General features: G+C 41.1%; 1 protein-coding gene across 2 annotated transcripts in view; it reads left to right on the top strand.

The window, feature by feature from the left end:
- The window catches only part of ASAH2 (N-acylsphingosine amidohydrolase 2), a 55,824-nt gene that overhangs the window by 21,026 nt on the left and 14,157 nt on the right, over positions 1-20,641 (top strand). For both annotated transcript variants that reach the window (XM_072628932.1, XM_072628931.1), the window contains exons 7-13: positions 3,241-3,361; positions 5,605-5,730; positions 9,670-9,756; positions 14,028-14,132; positions 15,939-16,020; positions 17,357-17,472; positions 18,529-18,623. In XM_072628932.1, the coding sequence (XP_072485033.1) occupies positions 3,241-3,361; positions 5,605-5,730; positions 9,670-9,756; positions 14,028-14,132; positions 15,939-16,020; positions 17,357-17,472; positions 18,529-18,623 (732 nt within the window). The remainder of the gene's footprint in view (positions 1-3,240; positions 3,362-5,604; positions 5,731-9,669; positions 9,757-14,027; positions 14,133-15,938; positions 16,021-17,356; positions 17,473-18,528; positions 18,624-20,641) is intronic.

Genomic DNA, 20,641 nt, shown 5'->3' with positions numbered 1-20,641 from the left:
GGCAGATAAATTCTTTGGCCATGCTGACCAATGAAACAAAGGAAAATGAAGAGTCCTATTTAGCTCCCGTTTGCTTCTCCAAGGATATTAGTAGAGGACAGAAATAATAGTAATGTAAAAATGATTATTGTGATTCCTGGCATTGCTTTTTTTAAAAATTGTGCTAATTATTTTTGTGCACATTACATAAGAGGCTTTATGATGGTAGAAAGAACACTGAATTTGCAGTCAGAGAACCTGGGTTCTGTCACTTATTACTTGTTTCATCTTGAGCAACATTCTGGTCTCAGTTTATTAATCTCTAAAATGAATGGATTTGGCTTGAAATTAAAGTTGTATTTTTTCCAGTTTAAGGCCTCAGACCACCTGAAATCCGTCCATGAACCCTTTGGGGGGTTCCATGGACACCAGTGTAAGACCCCTTGGACTAGAGGATCTCCAGGTCCCTTCCAACTCTTTTAACAACCCAAGGAGCTAAGTCAAATAGCTATTATTTTCCTCATTTTACAGATAAGGAAACTGAGGGCAGAGATGAAGCCACCTGTCCAGGGTCACACATTTAGCAAGTATCAGATGTGGGTTTGAATCCAGGTTTCCTGTCTCTGAGTATTAGACTAGAGTTCCTAGGTTTTCTCTGGAAAAGGAGGTAGAAGGTACTAAGAGATGGAAAATAAGGAGTGTGCTTGGATTTCTATTTGCCTCATTGAGATATGCTCTTGTAAAGTCACTTCCCCAGAAATGCGGAGTAGGGCAAACTCTGAGTTTAGCCATTTTCTACCTTCTCCTCCCAGGACTGGATTGATATGGATTCTAAAAGTTTCACTGTTTTTTTAATTTAATCTTCTGCTTCAGCTGAAGTACATAGTGAGGATGGTTCTCCCTAAGTCTCCCTGATAACCATTTGATTCAAGTGAGTTGCAAGCTAATAATCTGTTAACCTGCCTGTTCAAAGTGCAGAGGTCGAGGCTAAGTCATATGGTACAGATGCTATGGCCAGTCCCAATCATGGCCTGGCCTCTGACAGCCATGTACAGGGGATTATTCCTCCTGGAAAGAGTGGATCTACCATTTCATTCCAGAGTTTGCTGGTCAGTGTCATATATCTGTCTTTTAGTAGTTAATAAATATTTTAAGGTGCCTAATATGTACCAGATACTATGCTAAGCCCTGGGGATACAAAAAGAGGCATTTCCCTGCCCTCACTGAGTTGTCAAGCTGATGAGTTTCAGAAGGCCTACTTCAATGGCAGTTCATAGCATGGAAGAAATGCTCAGTTTTAGGCCTGGAAGGAATCTTTAGGATCATCAAGAAAACCTCTAAGAGGGGAAGCAACTGAAATTTAGAGTACCAACTAACTTCTACATTCCAGTTCTAACTGGAAGAGACCCTGGAACCTGATGCCTACCTTTTACAGACAATGAAACTGAGGCTCAGAAAAATTCAGAGCCTTGCCCAGGCTCATTGCCCATAGTGACCAGAAGGAGGTGTGGGCCTGGAGCTCAGATCCTTGTTTCTCAATCCAAATAAATTAATCAACCAATCAATAAACACTTTGTAAGTACTTAACCAATCAACAAACACTTTGTAAGTACTTAACCAATCAACAAACACTTTGTAAGTACTTACCTTGCACTTTGTACTAATACACTAAATTCTGGGGTTACAAATAAAGACAATCATGTGCCAGGTTTCCTTTTCCATCACCTGGCTAGGATCGTGTTACAAGGTTATTCCTTTTTGGTCTGAGTGCTGTAGGATATAAAACACTCCTGGTGTGCAATCTCTATCCACTGATGCAGGTTGCCTCTCTTCTGCACCTTAGAGTCACACAGAGAAGTTAGGAACTTGCCCAGGACTAAACATACTCAGAGGCAAGACTGGGACCTAGTTCTTCTTGACTTGGAGGTTGGCTTTCTGTCCAGTATTCATGATTTCATGTTTCTTTTTGTGGTGCCCTGCCCTCAAGCTGGTATTCCTTGGTAAGAAGCAGCGTGACATGTGCAGTAAGGAGGGGGTTTGAAATCAGAGGGCCTAGGTTTGAATCCTGCCTCCCTACTTGCTCCCTGTGTGGCCTCAAGCAACTCACTTATTCTTTCCAGGCCTCAGTTTCCTTCTCCATAAAATGAGAGGGTTAGACTAGACAGTCTGTTGGGACAGTGGAAAGAGTGCTGGGTTTGGATTCAAAGGCCCTGGGTTCAAACTCTGACTATAAATTTTATGACCTGAGTGACCTTGGATAATTCACTTCCCTTCTCTGTGTCTCAGTTTCCTCATCTGTGAAATGAGAAGATTGGATTCTATGACCTCTAAGATCTTGTCCGACTCAAAATCAATGATGCTTCCTTTCTGCCTCCCACCCAAACCTTGATTTTCTTTCTTTTTCTCCTTAATTTGATGAGTGTTTTCTAACTTGGTGAAGTAGTTTGTACAAAATTCTCATGAGACACATTAATTGTGATGACTTTTTCTCCTTTCGTCTTTGTGCCTGTTCCTATGATATGATTCCTTGTTAGGAGACTCTAGGGTTACCACAAGTCTACTCTGTAAATACCAAGCAATACAAGAGATGGGAGAGAAGATAAAATGCTATGTATTCTTTTCCTTAATTAATTTTAGGAATAGAGTTTCTTCCATTTTGTAGGACAGAAGTGAAAATGATTTTTCAGATTCAGACATTATATAAATTGTTGATCAAGGAACTTTGACTCAGAGGTTATTGGGGTTAGAAAGTACTTATAAAAGCAGGAAAGCAGACGAAAATTCTTGCCCTTCACCCCTAAAATACATATATCTATGATCTTTCCATCTTCCCTCTATACATTGATTTTATTCAACTTTCTGTACAGTTTGCATATGTATATGCCTTGGAGAGAAGAGTCTATGCCTACCTGCATATAGCCCTTGGCACTGTGCCACATGTAATTAGATATAATCAATGCTTTTGATAACAGCAACAATAATAATTCACATTTATATATCTTAATGATGACCAAACATTCAGGAGAATGAGGGTTTTGTAATTTCAGCACATCTTAATCATCAAACTCAGTTAGAAACATTGTGCTTAATGAAAATAGCATGATGGTGTCAAGGTGCTATGGTGGTGGCTGCTATGTTGAAATGATGACCATTTCTACAATATCTTCTTTCTGAGGTGAGATAAGGACCAGCTGCTCCCTTTCTTGGCATGGTGATCACTCCAGACCTCATAACTCATTCCTGGACTTTTATTCTTCACAGCTGGTTTGCAGTACATCCAGTAAGCATGAACAACACAAACCATCTGGTCAATAGTGACAATGTTGGCTATGCCTCTTACATGTTTGAGCAAGAGAAGAACCAAGGACAGCTGCCTGGACAGGTGAGATCCCTTCATATTTTCTCCCCATTTTGGGGGATGTGAGCAGCAATTCCATTTTGGTTCATCAAGTCATAGGCTTGTGGAAGGTGCCTTTGAGGTCATTTTGATCAACACCCTAAGAGAGGTTGTGACTTGGCCAAGTCACTTGAATTAACATTGTCATTCATACAGCACTCAGAGGATTGAATTACTTTCCCCAGAAGAAAATCCTAGAGAGAGTTAGTTTTCTCCTCTGTGAAATGATAGGGGTGGACTAGATGCACTCCAAACTCCTTGCCAGTTCCATGTTTGATTATCCTGTGTCCAGTTGCAGATGGCACGTGTTAGCAATAGTCTAATCGCTCCCCTAAGGAAAAGGATAATGAAGAATTCCAAAGTATCTGCTCCTCCTCCTGCATGACCTTTTCCTCATTTTTTAAACTTTCCTGTTGGATTTTGCAAAGGCTGATTCAGTATGCGGGCCAGCCTCCATGGCAGGTATACTCCAATGCAACTTCTAAATTGTCCATTTAGATATTAGCATGAATTATCTTATGGAAATGTGACAAAATGTAATATTTAACTTCCTAGAACATGCACAAAAACCATAGAAGCAAAATAAATGCAGCATATTAAAACATAAATATCTTAAAGAGCTTGGAGGAGTCTTAAAGACCGTCTTGTCCAAGACTTTCAGTTTATAGGTGAAAAAAACCTAAGGCCAGAAGGGGCAGGTGACTTGCTGGAGCTGTACAATTAGCCAGAATAGTGTATGCCTCAAACATAAGATCTGAGATCTGGATGAACACTACTGGGAGCCTGGTTGGCAGGAGGACCAACTGTGGTTTGGAATGCCAGGTTCGGGGATGGATCCCATCATCACATTTCCCTCAACTTGTCTGTGGAAACAGTGGTTTCTCCTCATAATAATCTCCACCTGAGTGGAAAGGGGACAGGACATCTCCAGCTCTGCTAGGTACAGTTTTGGCTCCCAGGACTCCAGGGAAGTAGCTTAGCTGATAAAGGAGCTATCAAGAGAATGAAAGGGTGGGTGCAGACATGAATGTGAATGAGGGTTCTATGGGCTCAGTCGATAAGAAACTCTAGAGGCAAGACGCTTGTTACACCCTTGGGAGAACTCTTGGTTCCAGGCTGGGTTCCCAGTGAAATACTTTTTATTTTCTCCCTGGGGCCAATCCTTAGTGGGAGGTCTGCCTAACTCCAAGTCCAGATACTACCCATTATAGACTGCCTCTCTAGAAATTGCTTGTTGGATCATCAACTCCATCCGCACCCTCATCCACATCTTCATTGTCAAAGTCAACATAAGATCACAGGAGCATAGATTTAAAACTAGAAGTGACCACAGAGACTTTTTGGTCCAACCTTCTATTTAGATGAGTTCATTGAGGCCTAGGGAGACAACCAGCCTGCCCATAATCATTTCAATCATCTGTAAAACAAGTCAAGATTTGAATTCAGATAAAAAAAAACCCCTCTCATTTTTACATTTTTTACCCTGCACTCCACTGCTTTAGCCTCCACTCCACCATCCACTATAAGTTGATGACTCTAAAATCATTCAAATCTACTAATTCTGCTATATGTATACTTTTTCGTGCTTACCTTTTTTCTCCTCCAAATAGAGACAGAAGAAAAAAAGCCTCATCAACTGAGATATAATGGAGCACAAACATTGGCAGTGAATTGCCTGTTTAGATTGAGCTTTGTGGCAGATATATGTGTGTTTATGTGTATGAATTTGTTAGAAGTCTAGAGCAATTTTTTTTAAAAAGGCAAGTAAGTATCCTGAATTCCAGGAAAAATTACCACACATAGGGCTGACTCATCTGCTCTTTCTGTCTTCTCAGAGTTTAGCACAGTGTTTGCCACATAAACACAGTATTTTTCCATTTGTTCATTCATTCATTCTTCCATTCGTCCATCCATTCATCTTATATTTACACATGCTGATAGTCCTCAGTGTTAAGGGATTTCTGTTTGACTCATTAGGTAAAAATGTCATCCACTTGGGAGTGACATTCATATTTTAGCCACAGTATGACTGATAATGCTCACACTTCCTGCAGTATGAGAATTTTCAGACATTTGACTTTATCCAGAACACTTCACCATCTCATCTTTTTATTGTTTGCCAATGGTTTGTAAGGGGGAAATTGATTGAATCTGTTGTTTGCATTTTTAATATTCTTTATATGGGAAATAAGGAACCATAAAAAAGTCATTGGCTTCTCTTCCGGTAGGGGCCATTTGTAGCTGCTTTTGCCTCCTCAAATCTTGGGGATGTGTCACCCAATATCCTTGGACCTCATTGCATCAACACTGGCGAATCATGCAACAACTTCAACAGCTCTTGTCCAATTGGTGGGGTAAGTAGTAGACACAGTACAGACTTTCAGTGCTCAGATATTAATTTCATTTGTGTTCTTCAGCTTGGGTCACCATCATGGAATGACCAACGGGCTCCCCAATGCCCACTCTTCTTCTTACTGGAATATTGTTCTCAAAATGAATACTCAGTGATCCACTATTTAAGATAATAATTTTATCATATTCCATTGAATGCTTATACTATGAAAAACTCAAGGTGAAATAGGGAAAAGAACCCTCACCTTTTCATAGAATCACCAAATAACCAAGTATGAAGGGATCTCAGGGGCCATCTAGTCTAGCTAATATCTTAAAAGGAATCTCTCCTTTATTACTCCAATGAATGGTCACCCAGCCTTTGATCAAGGGATCAGGGAAGGAGAACCCACTATCATGGATAGCCCATTACACTCTTGGACAGTAGTGGTGGTTGTTATTTTTGCATGTGGTCAACATTTTTTATTTAACTAAATCTCTTCATATACAAGCACAATGGATTCCACCAGCTTGTTGAATTTTGGCATTTAAAAAAGTAAATAAACAGTAAACAAAACTCAACAAACAACCCTGTGCAGAACAATGAAATGGCAAGCATGAAGGTAATCTTTAGTTTTACCCTAGAATCAGTCAATCTATCTATCTATCTATCTATCTATCTATCTATCTATCTATCTATCTATCTATCTATCTATCTATCTATCTACCTACCTACCTACCTACCTACCTACCTACCTATCTATCTATCTATCTATCTATCTATCTATCTATCTATCTATCTATCTATCTACCTATCTATCTATCATCTATCTATCTATCTATCTATCTATCTATCTATCTATCTATCTATCTATCTATCTACCTAGCCTCCTTCCTTTGGCTACATCAAGTATAACTTTAGATCATTAAAAACAAGCAAATTAAAAAACAACCTACATTCCTTTACTTTTCCAAGCTCCTCATTACACCATCATTCACCAGTGGTTGCTTCTCCTAACTTACATCAATGGCACCACCTGTAAAGTCTCCTTGAATGAGGAGTTCATCTTGGCCACAGGAAAATCTCCAAGTCAAAAGTCACTGTGCTTCTTTAAGCTCCATTTTGAAAAGTTGCAAAGCCATGGTGTCTCATTCCATTTTCTTCTCTGCTCGGGAAATGTTGGCTGCTCTAATCTTTTGTAATACTGTCATCTTTTTTTCATTTGTTTGACTTCATTCATTTCACCTCTGCTTTCATTTTTCTTCTTCTCTCCTTCCACTCCTGCTGTTCTTTCCAGGTTCTTATTTAGGGGAATTTTCTACAAGTGAGTTTTGTAACCAATTTGGAAAATTCTTCTCTAACTCCTGCCTACATTTACCACCACCAGGCACATATTCATAGTTCTCTGATAGTACTGACCAGACTCCACAATAAAGGATAGGAAATGGGTAATCTATGTCTATCTTGGTATTACTGCCTAGGCCTCCTTTGCTTTCAGGGATGGCAGACTTAGGAAAAGGCTGTAGCAATTTCAGAAACCTGTGGGTTTGCACATTGCCTGCCACCTTTGGCCACTGGAGATCCTTTTAGGATTCATTCTAGCTCATGCCTGGGCTGTATAGCCCTGGCTACTCAATGGTCCCGATCTCAGAACCCCATTCACTCAAGAATCTCATAACCTGATAGCTTTAACTGTGAAGGAATTTTTTTCCTAATGAGGTAAGGTGCACTCTGGCTCTCTCTTCTAATGCTAGACCTTACTTCTCAGGTTTGTAGGAAACCCAGGGGAGTTTTGTGGGTATCTATTCTTTGCTGCCATCAGCTTAAAGGTTCACTGACTGAATTCTTTCAATGACCTGTGATTCCACTTCTGTTTAACTGCTGAACATAGCTTTTATAAAGAGACACTTCAAAGATATGACAAGAACAAATGTACAAACTTAAGCCTTTGGAGACACGCTCTTCCCTATACCATCTCAGTCTCTGGGGAGAGTAGGCTCTATTTAGCTCAATTCCTATCTAGCAATGGTTCCATCATATTTAAAGACAAAGGGGGCATTTCTGCTCGATCATTCCTTGTCTTAGCAGCCATTGGGCTGGGGACCTGGTGGTCACTCCCAAACATCTCTCCTTGCTCCTCTGAGCATCAATGCTTCACAAACTCTGGATTCAGCCTCCAGAACATGGGAATGTCAAGGATCCCTCTGGACTTTTTGAAACTTGCTAGGTTGAAGAGGCTCCATTCCCTTCACATAGAGTAGATAAGAACAAATCCACAGACCAAGGGCCAAGGCCCATTTTTGGGGACCATGTCTCCTCAGAAGGAAAAATGATCTCTTTCCTGAAATATGTTGGACAAAGGAGTCCCAACACCAGAAATAGCGTAGCCAATAAGATTGAGGCAAGAAAGGGATAGTGGAAGCCATCTGCCTTGGCAGCCAAGCAAAGATTCCTTCCTTTACTACATGGTTGGCAGATCAGAATTAGTTACAGAATTTCTACACATGCTTCACAGGCAATTCCCTTATTCATCTTTGTGCTTTTCCTGGAAGCAAGCTCTCCAGCTTTTCCACATGGAAAGGGTATGTCACCTGAGCAAGCTGATGGGGTCCCCACACGTGCCAGGCCCCAGTTACACTGACTTCAGGTTTAAATTTGTCTCTTTGCTAGCTCTACCCATTACCCTGGTTTTGTCTTTGGGGGCCAAGCAGAACATACCTAATCCTCTTTCTATTTTGTAATATTTCACATACATAGAGGGAGCTGTCATGCATAGGTCCTTGCATCTTTTCTCCTCCATGCTAAATAAGCACTATCCAGTCCTTCAATTTGTCTTCTATGGCATAGACTGAAGACCCTTCCCCACCCTTGTGCTCCTCTAGACACTTTCCAGCTTGTCAGTATCCTTCCTAACCTGGGATGACCAGGACTGTGTGTGACCCTCTAGAAATGTCCTGACCAGGATGAGGGACAGTTCCCTGATCACCTCTTCCAACCTGGACATGTTGCTTCTCTTACTGTTGCCTGAGATAGCATTCCTTTCTTCCTCTGCCTCCTTCCCTCTGAATTTTCTTGGCCACATTTAGAAGTCTAAAGACTTAGGGGTTCACTTTTTTTTGGTAATTTTTGGAGCTCTTTCAACTTTGCTAAAGCTGTTGTTTCCAATCATTTTTAGTTGCTCCTCAGGAGTTCTTTATGTCAGCTTTCTGTGATTTATAAAAAGCAATCATTTTGCCTCCTCTCTGCCTGTGCCTTTTCCCTCAATTTCTTTTTCTATTCTTGCTGCTCTAGCTAGCACATTTAGTGCTCTGTCAAATGACAGAGATGGACATGGATATCCTGCCTTTGTCCTTGACCTTTGAGGTCCCTTTTCACACTGATATACTATGGGGTGAGCCCTGGTTTCAGTTCTAGCTCTGACATGTACTAATCTTTTCTAAAAAAATGATTAGTCTGAAATAGGCTTCATCTAAGGTCCCTTTCTGTTTCTAAATTCCAGGATTCTGAATTTTTCTACTAAAACTTGGATTCTATGTTTAAGAGAAATTGGTGGAGAGATGACTTTTTAGTCTTAGTGCTTTGAATGAATGTGTAAAGGGCATTTATTAAGCACTTCTGAATGATGGAGAAGAAAGGGCCTGTCCTCAGAGAGGTGAAACCTCAAGGGAAGTGTCCAGGAAAGGGAAATCCAAAGGGAGAGGGAGAAATAATAGGGTTGGTATGCAGAGGCATTAGATCTGGTGATCTGATCATGGTTCTCAGAGAAAGAGAGGGAAAGATGATTATGGGTCTTGGGGGAGGTATGTGGTAATTGGAAGGGCAGAAAATGGGCCCCAGGGTCTCCGGAGTTCGTAGAACTTTTTGATTAGACTCAAGGAGCCTTTTCTGGTCTGTAATACTGATGTCCTTAAGAGATTCCATGTATTTCAACCAATCCTCTTTTTGTTTTGACTTCCACCAGTCTGACATGTGTATGGCCAGTGGTCCTGGAGAAGATATGTTTGACAGTACCCGGATCATAGGAGGCATTATTTATCAGAAAGCCAAGGTAAGCTGGGATCAGACTCTGTCCTCCCATACACATCCTAGACACCAGCTTAGCAGGGACCCAGGCCATTGTATGACTTCATTTCACACACAAGGGTAATTAAGAGGTCAGTGATGATAGGAAAGTCAGCAGTTTCCAGATCTGCCACAGAAGTTATGGGAGAGGAGAGAATGTACCAGATATGAGGGTAACACTGAGAAATTGTAGCCAGAGCAACCTTCCCCTCCTCTTGCTTTCCACCTTTTGCTCTGTGTATACTAATCACATTAGTGCCAGAATCACAATAATCACCCTCCGTCTGGGAATGGCTGTTAGGCCCCCATGACTGCAGCCTCCCTCCCTGTGACTCCCCAGACTCTCATTCTGGGACCCTCTCACCCTTATTTGTTTCCTTCCGCACTGGAATGTAAGCACCTTGATACATGACAGGGACTGATGTCTTAGCCTGCGTATCCCCAGGGCTCAGCACAGTGCCTGGAATATAGGCAGCCTTGGGCAAAAGCTTTTTCATTCATTATTTCATATAGGATTCAGAATTCCTTAGAACCTAGTAACAGGGTAAAGATATTACAGGTTATTGCATACAACTAAGTACATATTATAGGATTCAAAGAACATTATCAAACTAGAAGAGGTAAGATCTACTAGCAAGAATTCCTCGTGAGGAGTCAGAAGACTTGGGTTCAAATCTGTATTAACTTGGGAAGGTCATGACCCCTCCTTGGGCCTCAGGGTCTTCATTTGTAAAATGAGGGTCCTGGATTAGTTGATTCCTAAGGTCTGTTCCTTGATATGGTGAAAGTTGAGCTGAATTTGGGGTCAGGGACTTGGCTTTGGTCTTTGACTCTGCTACTTCCTACCTGTGTGGTCCCCAAGGACCTTTCAGCTCTGAATTGGTGATTCTGTGGTCCACATCAGGGCAAGACAATCCCAGAAGATTACTAGATGTCTCTTAGTGACCTAAGAAGAAATTATACTTTTTCTGCTTGTCTAAGATAGATAAGTAGAAGACTTTTCTCTATGAATCTAATTCAGCTTAATTTCTAATATTTTCTGACTTGGCAAAGATTTTATTTTTTTTATCAGCATAGCTGATAACAGAGATAGAAAAAAGAACAGTCAGATTTCTTTCCATGAATGGGAATTTCTCCTCAAACCTTGCTCTCTCTGCCCCCATTCTTAAATCTTTCTTGAGTTAATAATTTTTCGTCAGTTTTTGGGCTAATTAATTTTTTATCAGTTCTATTTCCTGACTTTAAAACTGGGAATTAATAATAGTAATCTTGTCCTGTTGGATTCTCAGGGGTTTCAAGGATCAAGTGTGCCCAGATGCTTCCAATGATGCCCTGGGAACAATCATTCTAGATGTATAAGAGATGCTGAGGGTCACAAGTACTGTGATCTGTAATCTGTGAATTATTATCTCTGACTGAGAAATTGGCAGAGTGATCTTAGCGGTGTATGTTCTTAGCACAGATAAGTATGCCTTGTGCTTGTTTTCAGAACTGTCCCATTCACAGCCATGTCATGAGTTTTAAGACACTTCCAAGAGGCATTGGATGGAATGTTGGACTCAGGGTCAAGAGGGCCTGGGTACATGTCCTGACTCTGTCACTTCCTAGCTATGGATCTTGGTCATGTTACCTTTCAGAGCCTCAATGGAACAGTAGATGGAGCTCTGGCTCTTCAATCAGAGGAACTAGGATCAATTCCTAGCTCAGTCATTCTGTGTGAGACCTTGGGTATGTCCTTTAACCTTGACAGGTCTCAGTTTCCTCCTCTTTAAATGGACTAGATGCACATGTATAACCAATATCAGATTGCTTACCATTTTGGGGAGTGGAGAGGGGAGAGAGAAAAATTGCAACTCAAAGTCTTTCAAGAAATGAATGTTAAAAATTTTCCTTATATGTAATTGGAAAAAAAATGCTATTAAATAAAAAATGGACAAAATTCTAGCAAATAGATGATCAGTTTCCTCATTTGGAAAAAGGGGACAATATCACCTGCAGCACTTGGTCTATAGGGTTGTTGGGAGATGCAAAGGAGATCATGAACATGAAAACCTTAAAGTGCTCTTAGAGTGGTCAATAATTACTGTTAATGAACCTATGACCTAATTAGTGGGGATATCTCCTCCACAGCACAGACTTCAACCTTTCCTGAACTGGATGTTTCCAGTGATCTAGAGGCCTTTCTCCTGAATCAAAGTAAACAGGGTTTTATCAGGTACCAGACCCATGCAGGAGATAGACCAAGAGAAGACCAGGGGGTGCCCACTCCTCTCTCTGTCCAAACTGACTAATAAAAGTTTGGTATTAGAGTCAGAGGGCTTGAATCTGAATTCAAGCATCACCACTTATTAATTGTGTGATCTTGGTCAAAATGGCATCTCTGAACCTCAGTTTCCTTCTCTGAAAATAAGGAGATAGGACAAGGTGACCTGATTAGCCAGGCTAATTATTTAAAATAGGAAGCAACCAGATGCACCTGCACCCCTAAAGTAATTTATTTCACTTCCCACTCACTTGAATTGGTCTTAATGACTTAACTCTTCTATCGGTTTCAAGTGATATATCACGAAATGGATTTAAGCTGATCTATTTTGTGCTACATGCCTCAGGCACCAAAATTCCTAGTTAAAGCTTTACCATTTTGTCATGTAGGAAGAGTGAGTGTTCCCTTTGTCCTTGGCTGAGACTCTCACTCTCACTTATTCAGGTCATCTCTGCTGTTGATTCAAAGTCTCTGTCTCTGCTGGGTCCCAGCTCTTTCTAGAGAGCACTCCCTAAGCCCTGGGGATGTGACGCCTTTTGGGGTTCTGTTTCCCCTCAGACTCCTGCTCCTCATTCCTTGTGACAGTCCTCACAAGATTGTAGGAAAAGAGGATCATGAATCTAGAGCTGAGAGGGACCTCTGAAGCCATGTAGGTCACCCCTCTCTTTTTATACAGACATGAGACTTGCCCAAGGTCACAGAGGCAGTGCGCTTCATAGGTGGACTTTGAGTCCATGTCCTCTGATTCTGGAGTTAATGTTTTTTCCTTGTATCATGTGAGCTAATGAGATTGGTAGCTAGTTACAGCATTTATTAGACACTTTGTTAGACTTTGTTATTCATTAGGCACTCAGTATCTAATGAGATGGGTAGCTGAAGAATTTATTGGATAGTTATTAGCATTTATTAGGCACTTTATTAGACATTTTTTAGACACTCGAGCATTTCTTAGACACTTAATATGTACATATCATGTAATCTAATGAGATAGGTAGGTAGTTAAAGCATTTATTAGACACTTAATATATGCTATACAATGGCTAAGCAAATAGTGGCAAATAAGACAATCCTAGCTCTTAGGGAGCTTTCCTCCTGAAGGGGGGAGAGCTGGAAAGGGAGAGGGGAGTGCTTGTGGAGAGTAAGGACAAGATTGCTCAGAAGCCTGGGCCCTAGCCACAACAGGCAGAGTTCACCTCTCAGACTCAGGGGGATCAGGGCTAGAGTCTAGAATAATTATATTTCAGGCCTGGATGATACTTTAAGGTTTTACAAAATATTTTCTTTCCAACAGCTCCAAGAAATAGGTCGTGCAAATAAGCATTATCATCATCAAACCTTAAAATGAAGAAACTGAGGCTTGCTCAGCAAGGTTAAGAGATTTGCGTGCAGTCACGTGCACGCACGTACGCACACACACACACACACACACACACACACACACACACAGCTGCTAAGTGTTAAATTCAGGTCTACTCCTGAATTCAAGCCCATCTTTCTCTCTCCTATACTTTTTCTCCCAAGAACTGACAATGTAGTCTGTCTGAAGTCCTGAGTTTCCAGCTTTGGGCCTCCAAGACTTTAAGGGGTTCTGCTGCCTGTCACTTACCAAGTGGAACTTCCTCTTCCATAGTCTTGGCTCAGTTTCCATGCTTGGACTTTTCTCCTTCCTGGCTGCCATCTTGTAAAGTTCCTGGCTTTCTTCAAAGTTCAGCTCAGGCACAGACTGTCTCCCAAGCAAGGCCTTTCCTGATCCCACCTTTCTTAATGCACTCTTCTTGAAATCACTTGATGTTGCTCTGTATATAATGTGTTTTTATTTATCTGTGTCCAAGCTGTAGATCCCACCTCCCCCTGCCCATTTCTTGAAACGAGCAGTTCTTTCCTTTGTAACCTCAGGGCCAATCACGGAGCCAGGCACACAGGCAGTTAGTGCATGATATCATGCTGAAGGCCACCGAATTGATCTGCTTCCCTTACACACTTGTGTATTTCAGGAACTATATGCAGCAGCCTCCCAGGAGATCCTAGGTCCTCTGTCCGCAGCTCACCAGTGGGTCAACATGACGGATGTCACTGTGCAGTTCAATTCCACACACACGGTGAGTGCCCCTCAGTCACTGCTAAGCCACTCAGCCTCCTTGGTGGATGTCAGGCGTCTCCCATCTAAGCACGGGTGGCTCTGTCCTGGGTCCTCTCCCCTGCTCTCTCTATTTCCTCCCTTGGTTATCTCATCAGCTCTCATGAGCTCAGTTATCCCTGTGCAGAACCCTCATATATATCCATATGTATGTATATGTATACACACATATAGACATATACATATAAATGCACACATATATCATCCCTGTAAGAGGATTTGTATATATGTATACATATACAGGCATATACGATATAGGTCTCATATGTACACACATGCATACATACGTGAGTCACATGTCTATGGACCACACGTGTATATATGAGAGATGCATATATACATATATGTATAGATAAATGAGACCTTTGCACAGGGATTGTATATATCTATGTGTCCATAGATATCTTTATCTATATCCACACACTTACATGTATACACCTGCATACATATTTAAGACCCATGTACAGATCCATATTGATCCACTCTCCAGCTAGCCGTCTCTTTTCCCTCCTAACCTCTCTCCTGAGCTCTTGGCTCATGTCTCCCACTGCCTGCCAGGTAACTGCATCTGGATGTGCCACTGCCATCTCAACACACTGCCTGTGAGAGAGAGCTCACCTTCTTCCCCTTGAAACCCGCCTCTGCTCCAACCTTCTGTGTCTCCATTCCTTCCAGTCTCTTCTACGTTATTCTTTATTCTTTCTTTCTGCCATTCTCTGTAATCAACCAGTTGCTGGGTCTTGTCTGTCTCACCTCCGATCCAATAAATCCAATCCAAACAACATTTATTAACTGTTTACGATGTGCCAGGCATTGTGCTAAGTGCTGGGGATAAAAAGCAGGAAGGTGAGGTGGAGGCATCTTGTTCCATAAGATGAAACCAGGAAAGGCAGCAAATGCAAAGTGGAGAGAGCTGAGCACTGTTCTCTGCCCTCTGTAAAGAAAGATGTTGGGAGGAGTTTGGCACTCCACCTTCCAGCTCTCCAAGCAGAGGGGAGAGCAGGCTGAGAGAGGCAGGGTCCATCACAGCTTGAGTTAGTGGCTTGGTGGTGAAATTCCAGATTCCTGGGAGGGCCTGAAACCAGGCAGACCAACAGAGGCGGTATGTCACACTCTAGTTTGGGCCCTGCCATAAGCAGGAATACTCTTTGGTGATCCTCGCCTCTATTTCTCCTCCTCTCCAGTGCATCTTCCTAAGACTCGGGTCTAACCACATCACCTCCATGCTCCAGAATCATCCTTGACTCCTCATCACCTTTAGGATAAGACCCAGTATCCTCAGTTGGACCTTTAAAGTCCTCCACAGTGGGACTCCAGCCCACTAATATTTATGCATATTATAGTATATGTTCCCCCTTCTTTTCCATATAAACTGGCCAGCTTCTTCCACCCCAAACTCTATCTCTTGCCCATAATCCTTTGCATGGGCTCTCTTCCATGACCCTTATTCCACAGCTTAGAGTTTCTGCTTTCTATCAAAGGGCAGCTCAGAAGACACCTCCCAGGGTATGTTACCCTTATTCCATCAGTTAGTAGTTTTCTCTCTCCCTCTTTCCTGCCCTTAAATTATCTGTATTTATTTATTTGTAACCCCCTAAAGGCTCCCTGAGGGCAGGGACAGTCTTCTACTCTTGTTTTTGATTTCCTATACAGTGCCTTGCACAGAGAAAGTGCTTAGCAAATGTGTATTTATTGGAAAAGAATTTTTGGAAATGAATTATTTGCGACTGACCTTTTATTTCTTGTTTGTTGAAAACCACTCCTTTAGGCAAAAACCTGTAAACCTGCCCTTGGCTATAGCTTTGCAGCTGGTACCATTGACGGTGTGGGAGGCCTCAATTTTACACAAGGTGAGGATCCCAGAATTGGGCCCTGATTGTAAAGCATCAGTAGTTAGACCAGAAAGGGTGAACTGATTCTGTCTGCAAGGATGTTTATTCTTTGTTATTAGTTATTTTAACCACCTTTGACAGGACTCCCTTGGTCACTTGATTGGTTTGTAGGATTCGGAGTTGGTAGGGACCTGAGAGAGCTGCCAGCCAATTCTCACCCCATTTAAAAAATATTTATTATTTATTTTTTCCTCACCCCATTTTTTACAGAGGGGGAAGCTGAGGTACAGAGAAGCTAGTCATGTACTTTGGGACTTGGAAGAACCAGGGTCTATTGCAGGGTCTTCTGACTCTAAATACAACATTCTTCCTATTAGGATATGGTTTTTCACTGGGCCAAAGTTAAAGGCCATTGAAATTTTGGAGTGAGGATGGTTGATGCTAGGGATATGTGCAGAGCTTGGAGCATGTGGGACAACATATATTCAAGAGGCAAGCAGTCATGTGTGGGGTATGGGACGGGAGGGTGGGAGCTGGCGTGGGAATCGAGAGAACGGGGTTCTTCTCCTGGCTTTCCCGCTTCCTAACTGTGTGGCCTGAGAGGAGCAGGATGGACAGTCCTCAACCTTAATGCCACGTTTCTCTGGGTCTCAACTTCCTCATCTAAGGAGAATGGTTAAATGATTGCCAAGGTCCCTTTGGCTCTGAAATTTCCTAAGCTCATTTATCTATGATTTAGGGTCCATAACCAAACCATATACTAAATATAGTATAACCATAAACAACAAAAAAACAACATATATAAAATAACTGTGAACTCAATATATAGTCCAGGCATGTCCCAAACCTAGTCGACTATCCTGGGAAACTGATTCTCCACAGGCTCCACTCCCAGGAAGGGAAAAAGCAGAATCCACTTATTCTCACTGATCCCCAGAGAGTCTCTCCTTTCAAGTCAGGAGGGGAAAAAATGCTTATAATTGATAGAATGTAGGGAGCTCATGAGCACTAGCTTTTTCGTGCTGTGTCTTTGGATCCCCAGCATCCACTCAGCACAATCCCGGGCACCTTGCAGGTACTTAATAATTACTTGTTGATTAATTGATTGACTGACTGACTGACTGACTGACTGAATACCAGAGTCAGTTAGATACATTGGTCATTAGGCAAAGTGGAGCCATTGAAAAGTTTTCTTTGTTTTTAAGTCAACGAGCAGCATTATCAGAGCACAATCTAGACAGTGTGATCAGACAAAAGAAGCATTAGGAAAACGATGACTTTATCAGACATGGGGGTGGTGATGGGGATGGGGGAGATACTCAAGGCATCTTAGTTATTGTGTGACTTCTCGCAGGTGCAATTGAAGGAGACCCCTTTTGGGATAGCATTCGTGACCAGCTACTGGGAGAGCCATCCAATGAGACCAAGGACTGTCATGAACCGAAACCCATCCTCCTCAGTACAGGCGAGGTGCTGGAAACATCTATTTGCCTTTATTCATTTGTGAATTTTAATGGGATCCATGATAAGCATCTATTAAAATATGCAGTCTTGTTTTCAAGAATTTTATGCTGCCTCAGACACTTACTAGCTATGTGACCCTGGCCCAGTCTATTAACCTCTGTCTGCCTCAGTTTCCTCTTCTACAAAATGGAGATAATACAGTTGTCCCTTCCATATCATGTCTTTCTCCATCGCAGTTTTGATATAATGTGCTCACCATAAGAAATTAAATGGGACTTTTTTGGGAGTTTTGCAGAAGCTGCAGATGACAGATGACACATAGAGGCCAGCAGACATCTCAGGAAAAGTTTAGAATCTCAGAAATGCATAAAAATCCAAATCAAGGGTCCTTGCACACCTAATCCCCATGACATGAAAGGGATAAGTATAATAAAACTTACCTCCCAGGGCTGTTGTGAAGATGAAATGAGATATTTGTACTTTACAAATGCAATACACTACAATCAGCCACTGCTCTTCTGGAGACCTGGTTAGGAAGCTGGTGAGATTCTGTGATTCTCTAAAGTTCACAATGCTCAAGGGCAGGGTAGGGGGAAGAGGAGGAAATACCCCTCCCTTCTCCACCTCTTCTTTCCACATTCCCTCTCAGAGGCTTGGCTGGCATTGCTCTCACCTCTGAGTTGGCAGACTTGAATTATTCTGAGTTCTACGCTGATTTGATACTTTATGGAAGACTTAAAGGGTATGACATAGTATATGTTAGATTAATACCTTTGATTGAATGATTTATTCAATAGACTTGTCCTCAGTTGATAAAGGTATCAGGGCTGGAGTATATATTCTTTAAAGTGGGGAGTGATTGATCTATACAATTGATCCCCACCTTTACACTTACATACCTGGGGATGGGTGGGGTGTTGTACAGCTAATATGTGTCAGAAACAGGATTTGGACAAAGTCTCTAATACAAGATCCACTATTCAGAAAGTTACTGGAGGGGAAATATAGCTATCCATCTGATAGATGAAAATTAAAACTCTTACTTCTTTTTTTACTCTGAAGATGTCAACACCTCACCCCTGGCATCCTGAGATTGTTGACGTCCAGATTATCACTCTTGGATCCTTGGCGGTAGCTGCTATTCCTGGAGAGCTGACGTATGGTCCTCCTTTCCACCCTTTTTTTGATGAAATTGATTTAAAAGTTAACTGAGTATATGTCATTCATTGTTGGAGCCACTCTGGATAGGTGACAAAGAATGCTCAGCTGGACACTTCCGCTCCTTGCCAAGAATCTGACTCTATCAGAATTAGCATCAAGGAGCAATAAACAGATTAAAATCTTCCAAACTCGCAAGGCTCTTAAGATGCCTAGAGAATGCACATCTACCTTTTCTTATTTAACATCCACTGAAGATAATATCAGTGGAGAGACAGACCTCAGTCAGGCAGTGAGTACGCAAATGTGCCTTAGGGAAGGATAGACAATCTTCAAACCCTAAGTTCAAGTACTAAGAGAAAAAAGTTGCCATCATGAATTGTATTGATACTGCAATGAAAATATGTAATCTATCCTTTGAGTACCTAAAATAATGTTACACAGTGTGGAGGCAGCCTCGTGGTGATAATTAATATTATTTTTACAGGTTCTTGAATCCTAGCTCTTTGGGGATAGGAATTGCTTCATTCTTTGGTATTGTTTTCACCGTACCTTGGACAGTGCTTGATACATGCCTGATTGATCAATTGATGATAGCACTTTAACCAGCCAGCATTATATACAGTGTGATAAATGAATTAAGCATTAAGAATGTTGAAAGTCTTTGTCAATGACATTGGTGAGCTCTCCCCTTGGCACAGACTGTACCATCTCTCTTTGACTTGAACTATTCTCAATCAATCATCAGGCAACAAGCATGAAGCACTTATGTTTCAGTCCCTGAGCTAGGTGCTTACAAAAAAAAAAAGCCAAAATAACCTCTGTTCTCAAGAAATTTATGTTCTTTTTTTTTATCTTGAATTTTATTTTATTTTTAGTCTGAATTCCCTCTCTCTCTTCCCTCCCCCCCTGAGAAGGCAAGAAAAAACAAAATTCATTAATTTTGAAAAGTTTATCACTAATATTGTTATTATTTTATAAATTGTTCTCTTGGTTCTACTTATTTCACTTTGCTTTGACTCGTACAAATCTTCCCACATTTTTTTGAAATCATCCTACTTCTCATTTCTTAGTATTCCATCAAATTCACGTGCTATAACTTGTTTGGGACAGCTAGGTGGTGTGGTGGATAGAGTGTTGGACCTGGAGTTAGGAAAACTCATCTTTATGCGTTCAAATCTGGTCTGAGACATTTGCCAGCTGTGTGATCCTGAGCAAGTCATATCATCCTGTTTGCCTCAGTTTCCTCATCTGCAAAATAAGCTGGGAAAGGAAATGGCCAAATACTTTAACATCTTTGCCAATAAAACTTCAAATGGGGTCACTAAGAGTCAGACACAATGGAAATGACTGAACAACAAATAACTTGTTCAGCCATTCTCCAATTAGTGGGCATCCCCCCCATTATTTAAATCCTTACTACCACAAAAAGAGTTGCTATAAATATTTTTGCACATATGGGTCATTTCATTCTTCTTTAATCTCTTTGGTAGATAGACATAGTAGTGGTTCAGGGGACCTAGACTGCTGGGTCAAAGGGTATACTCAGTTGAATAGTTTTTTGGGCATTGTTCCAAATTGCTTTCTAGAATGGTTGGAACAGTTCACAGTTCCACCAATGGACCTATTTTTATTATATTATTAAATTAAATTTATTTTTCTATTAAAGGATCTATTTTTCCGTAGTCTTTCTGGCATTAGTCATTTTCCTTTTGTGTTAATTTAGCTAATCTTGTGTGTATGAGGTCGTACCTTATAGTTGTTTTTATTTGTATTTCTCTAATTATTAGAGATTTAGGACATTTTTTATATGGCTATTGACATCTTGGATTTCTGTCTCTGAAAACTTCCTATTCATATCTTTTGGCCACTTATCAGTTGGGAATGGATCTTATTTTTTATAAATTTAATTTGTTTCTATATATATCTTAGAAATTAGTCCTTTATATCGGTGTAACTTTCTGCAAAGACTCTCCCCAATTTCTATTTCTCTTCTAATTTTACCTGCATTGATTTT

The sequence above is a fragment of the Notamacropus eugenii genome, chromosome 1, assembly GCF_028372415.1.
Source record: "Notamacropus eugenii isolate mMacEug1 chromosome 1, mMacEug1.pri_v2, whole genome shotgun sequence".
In the NCBI taxonomy this organism is placed as follows: Eukaryota; Metazoa; Chordata; class Mammalia; order Diprotodontia; family Macropodidae; genus Notamacropus; species Notamacropus eugenii.
The sequence above is the reverse complement of the archived record's forward strand: the minus strand, read 5'-3'. Positions and strand labels throughout refer to the sequence as shown.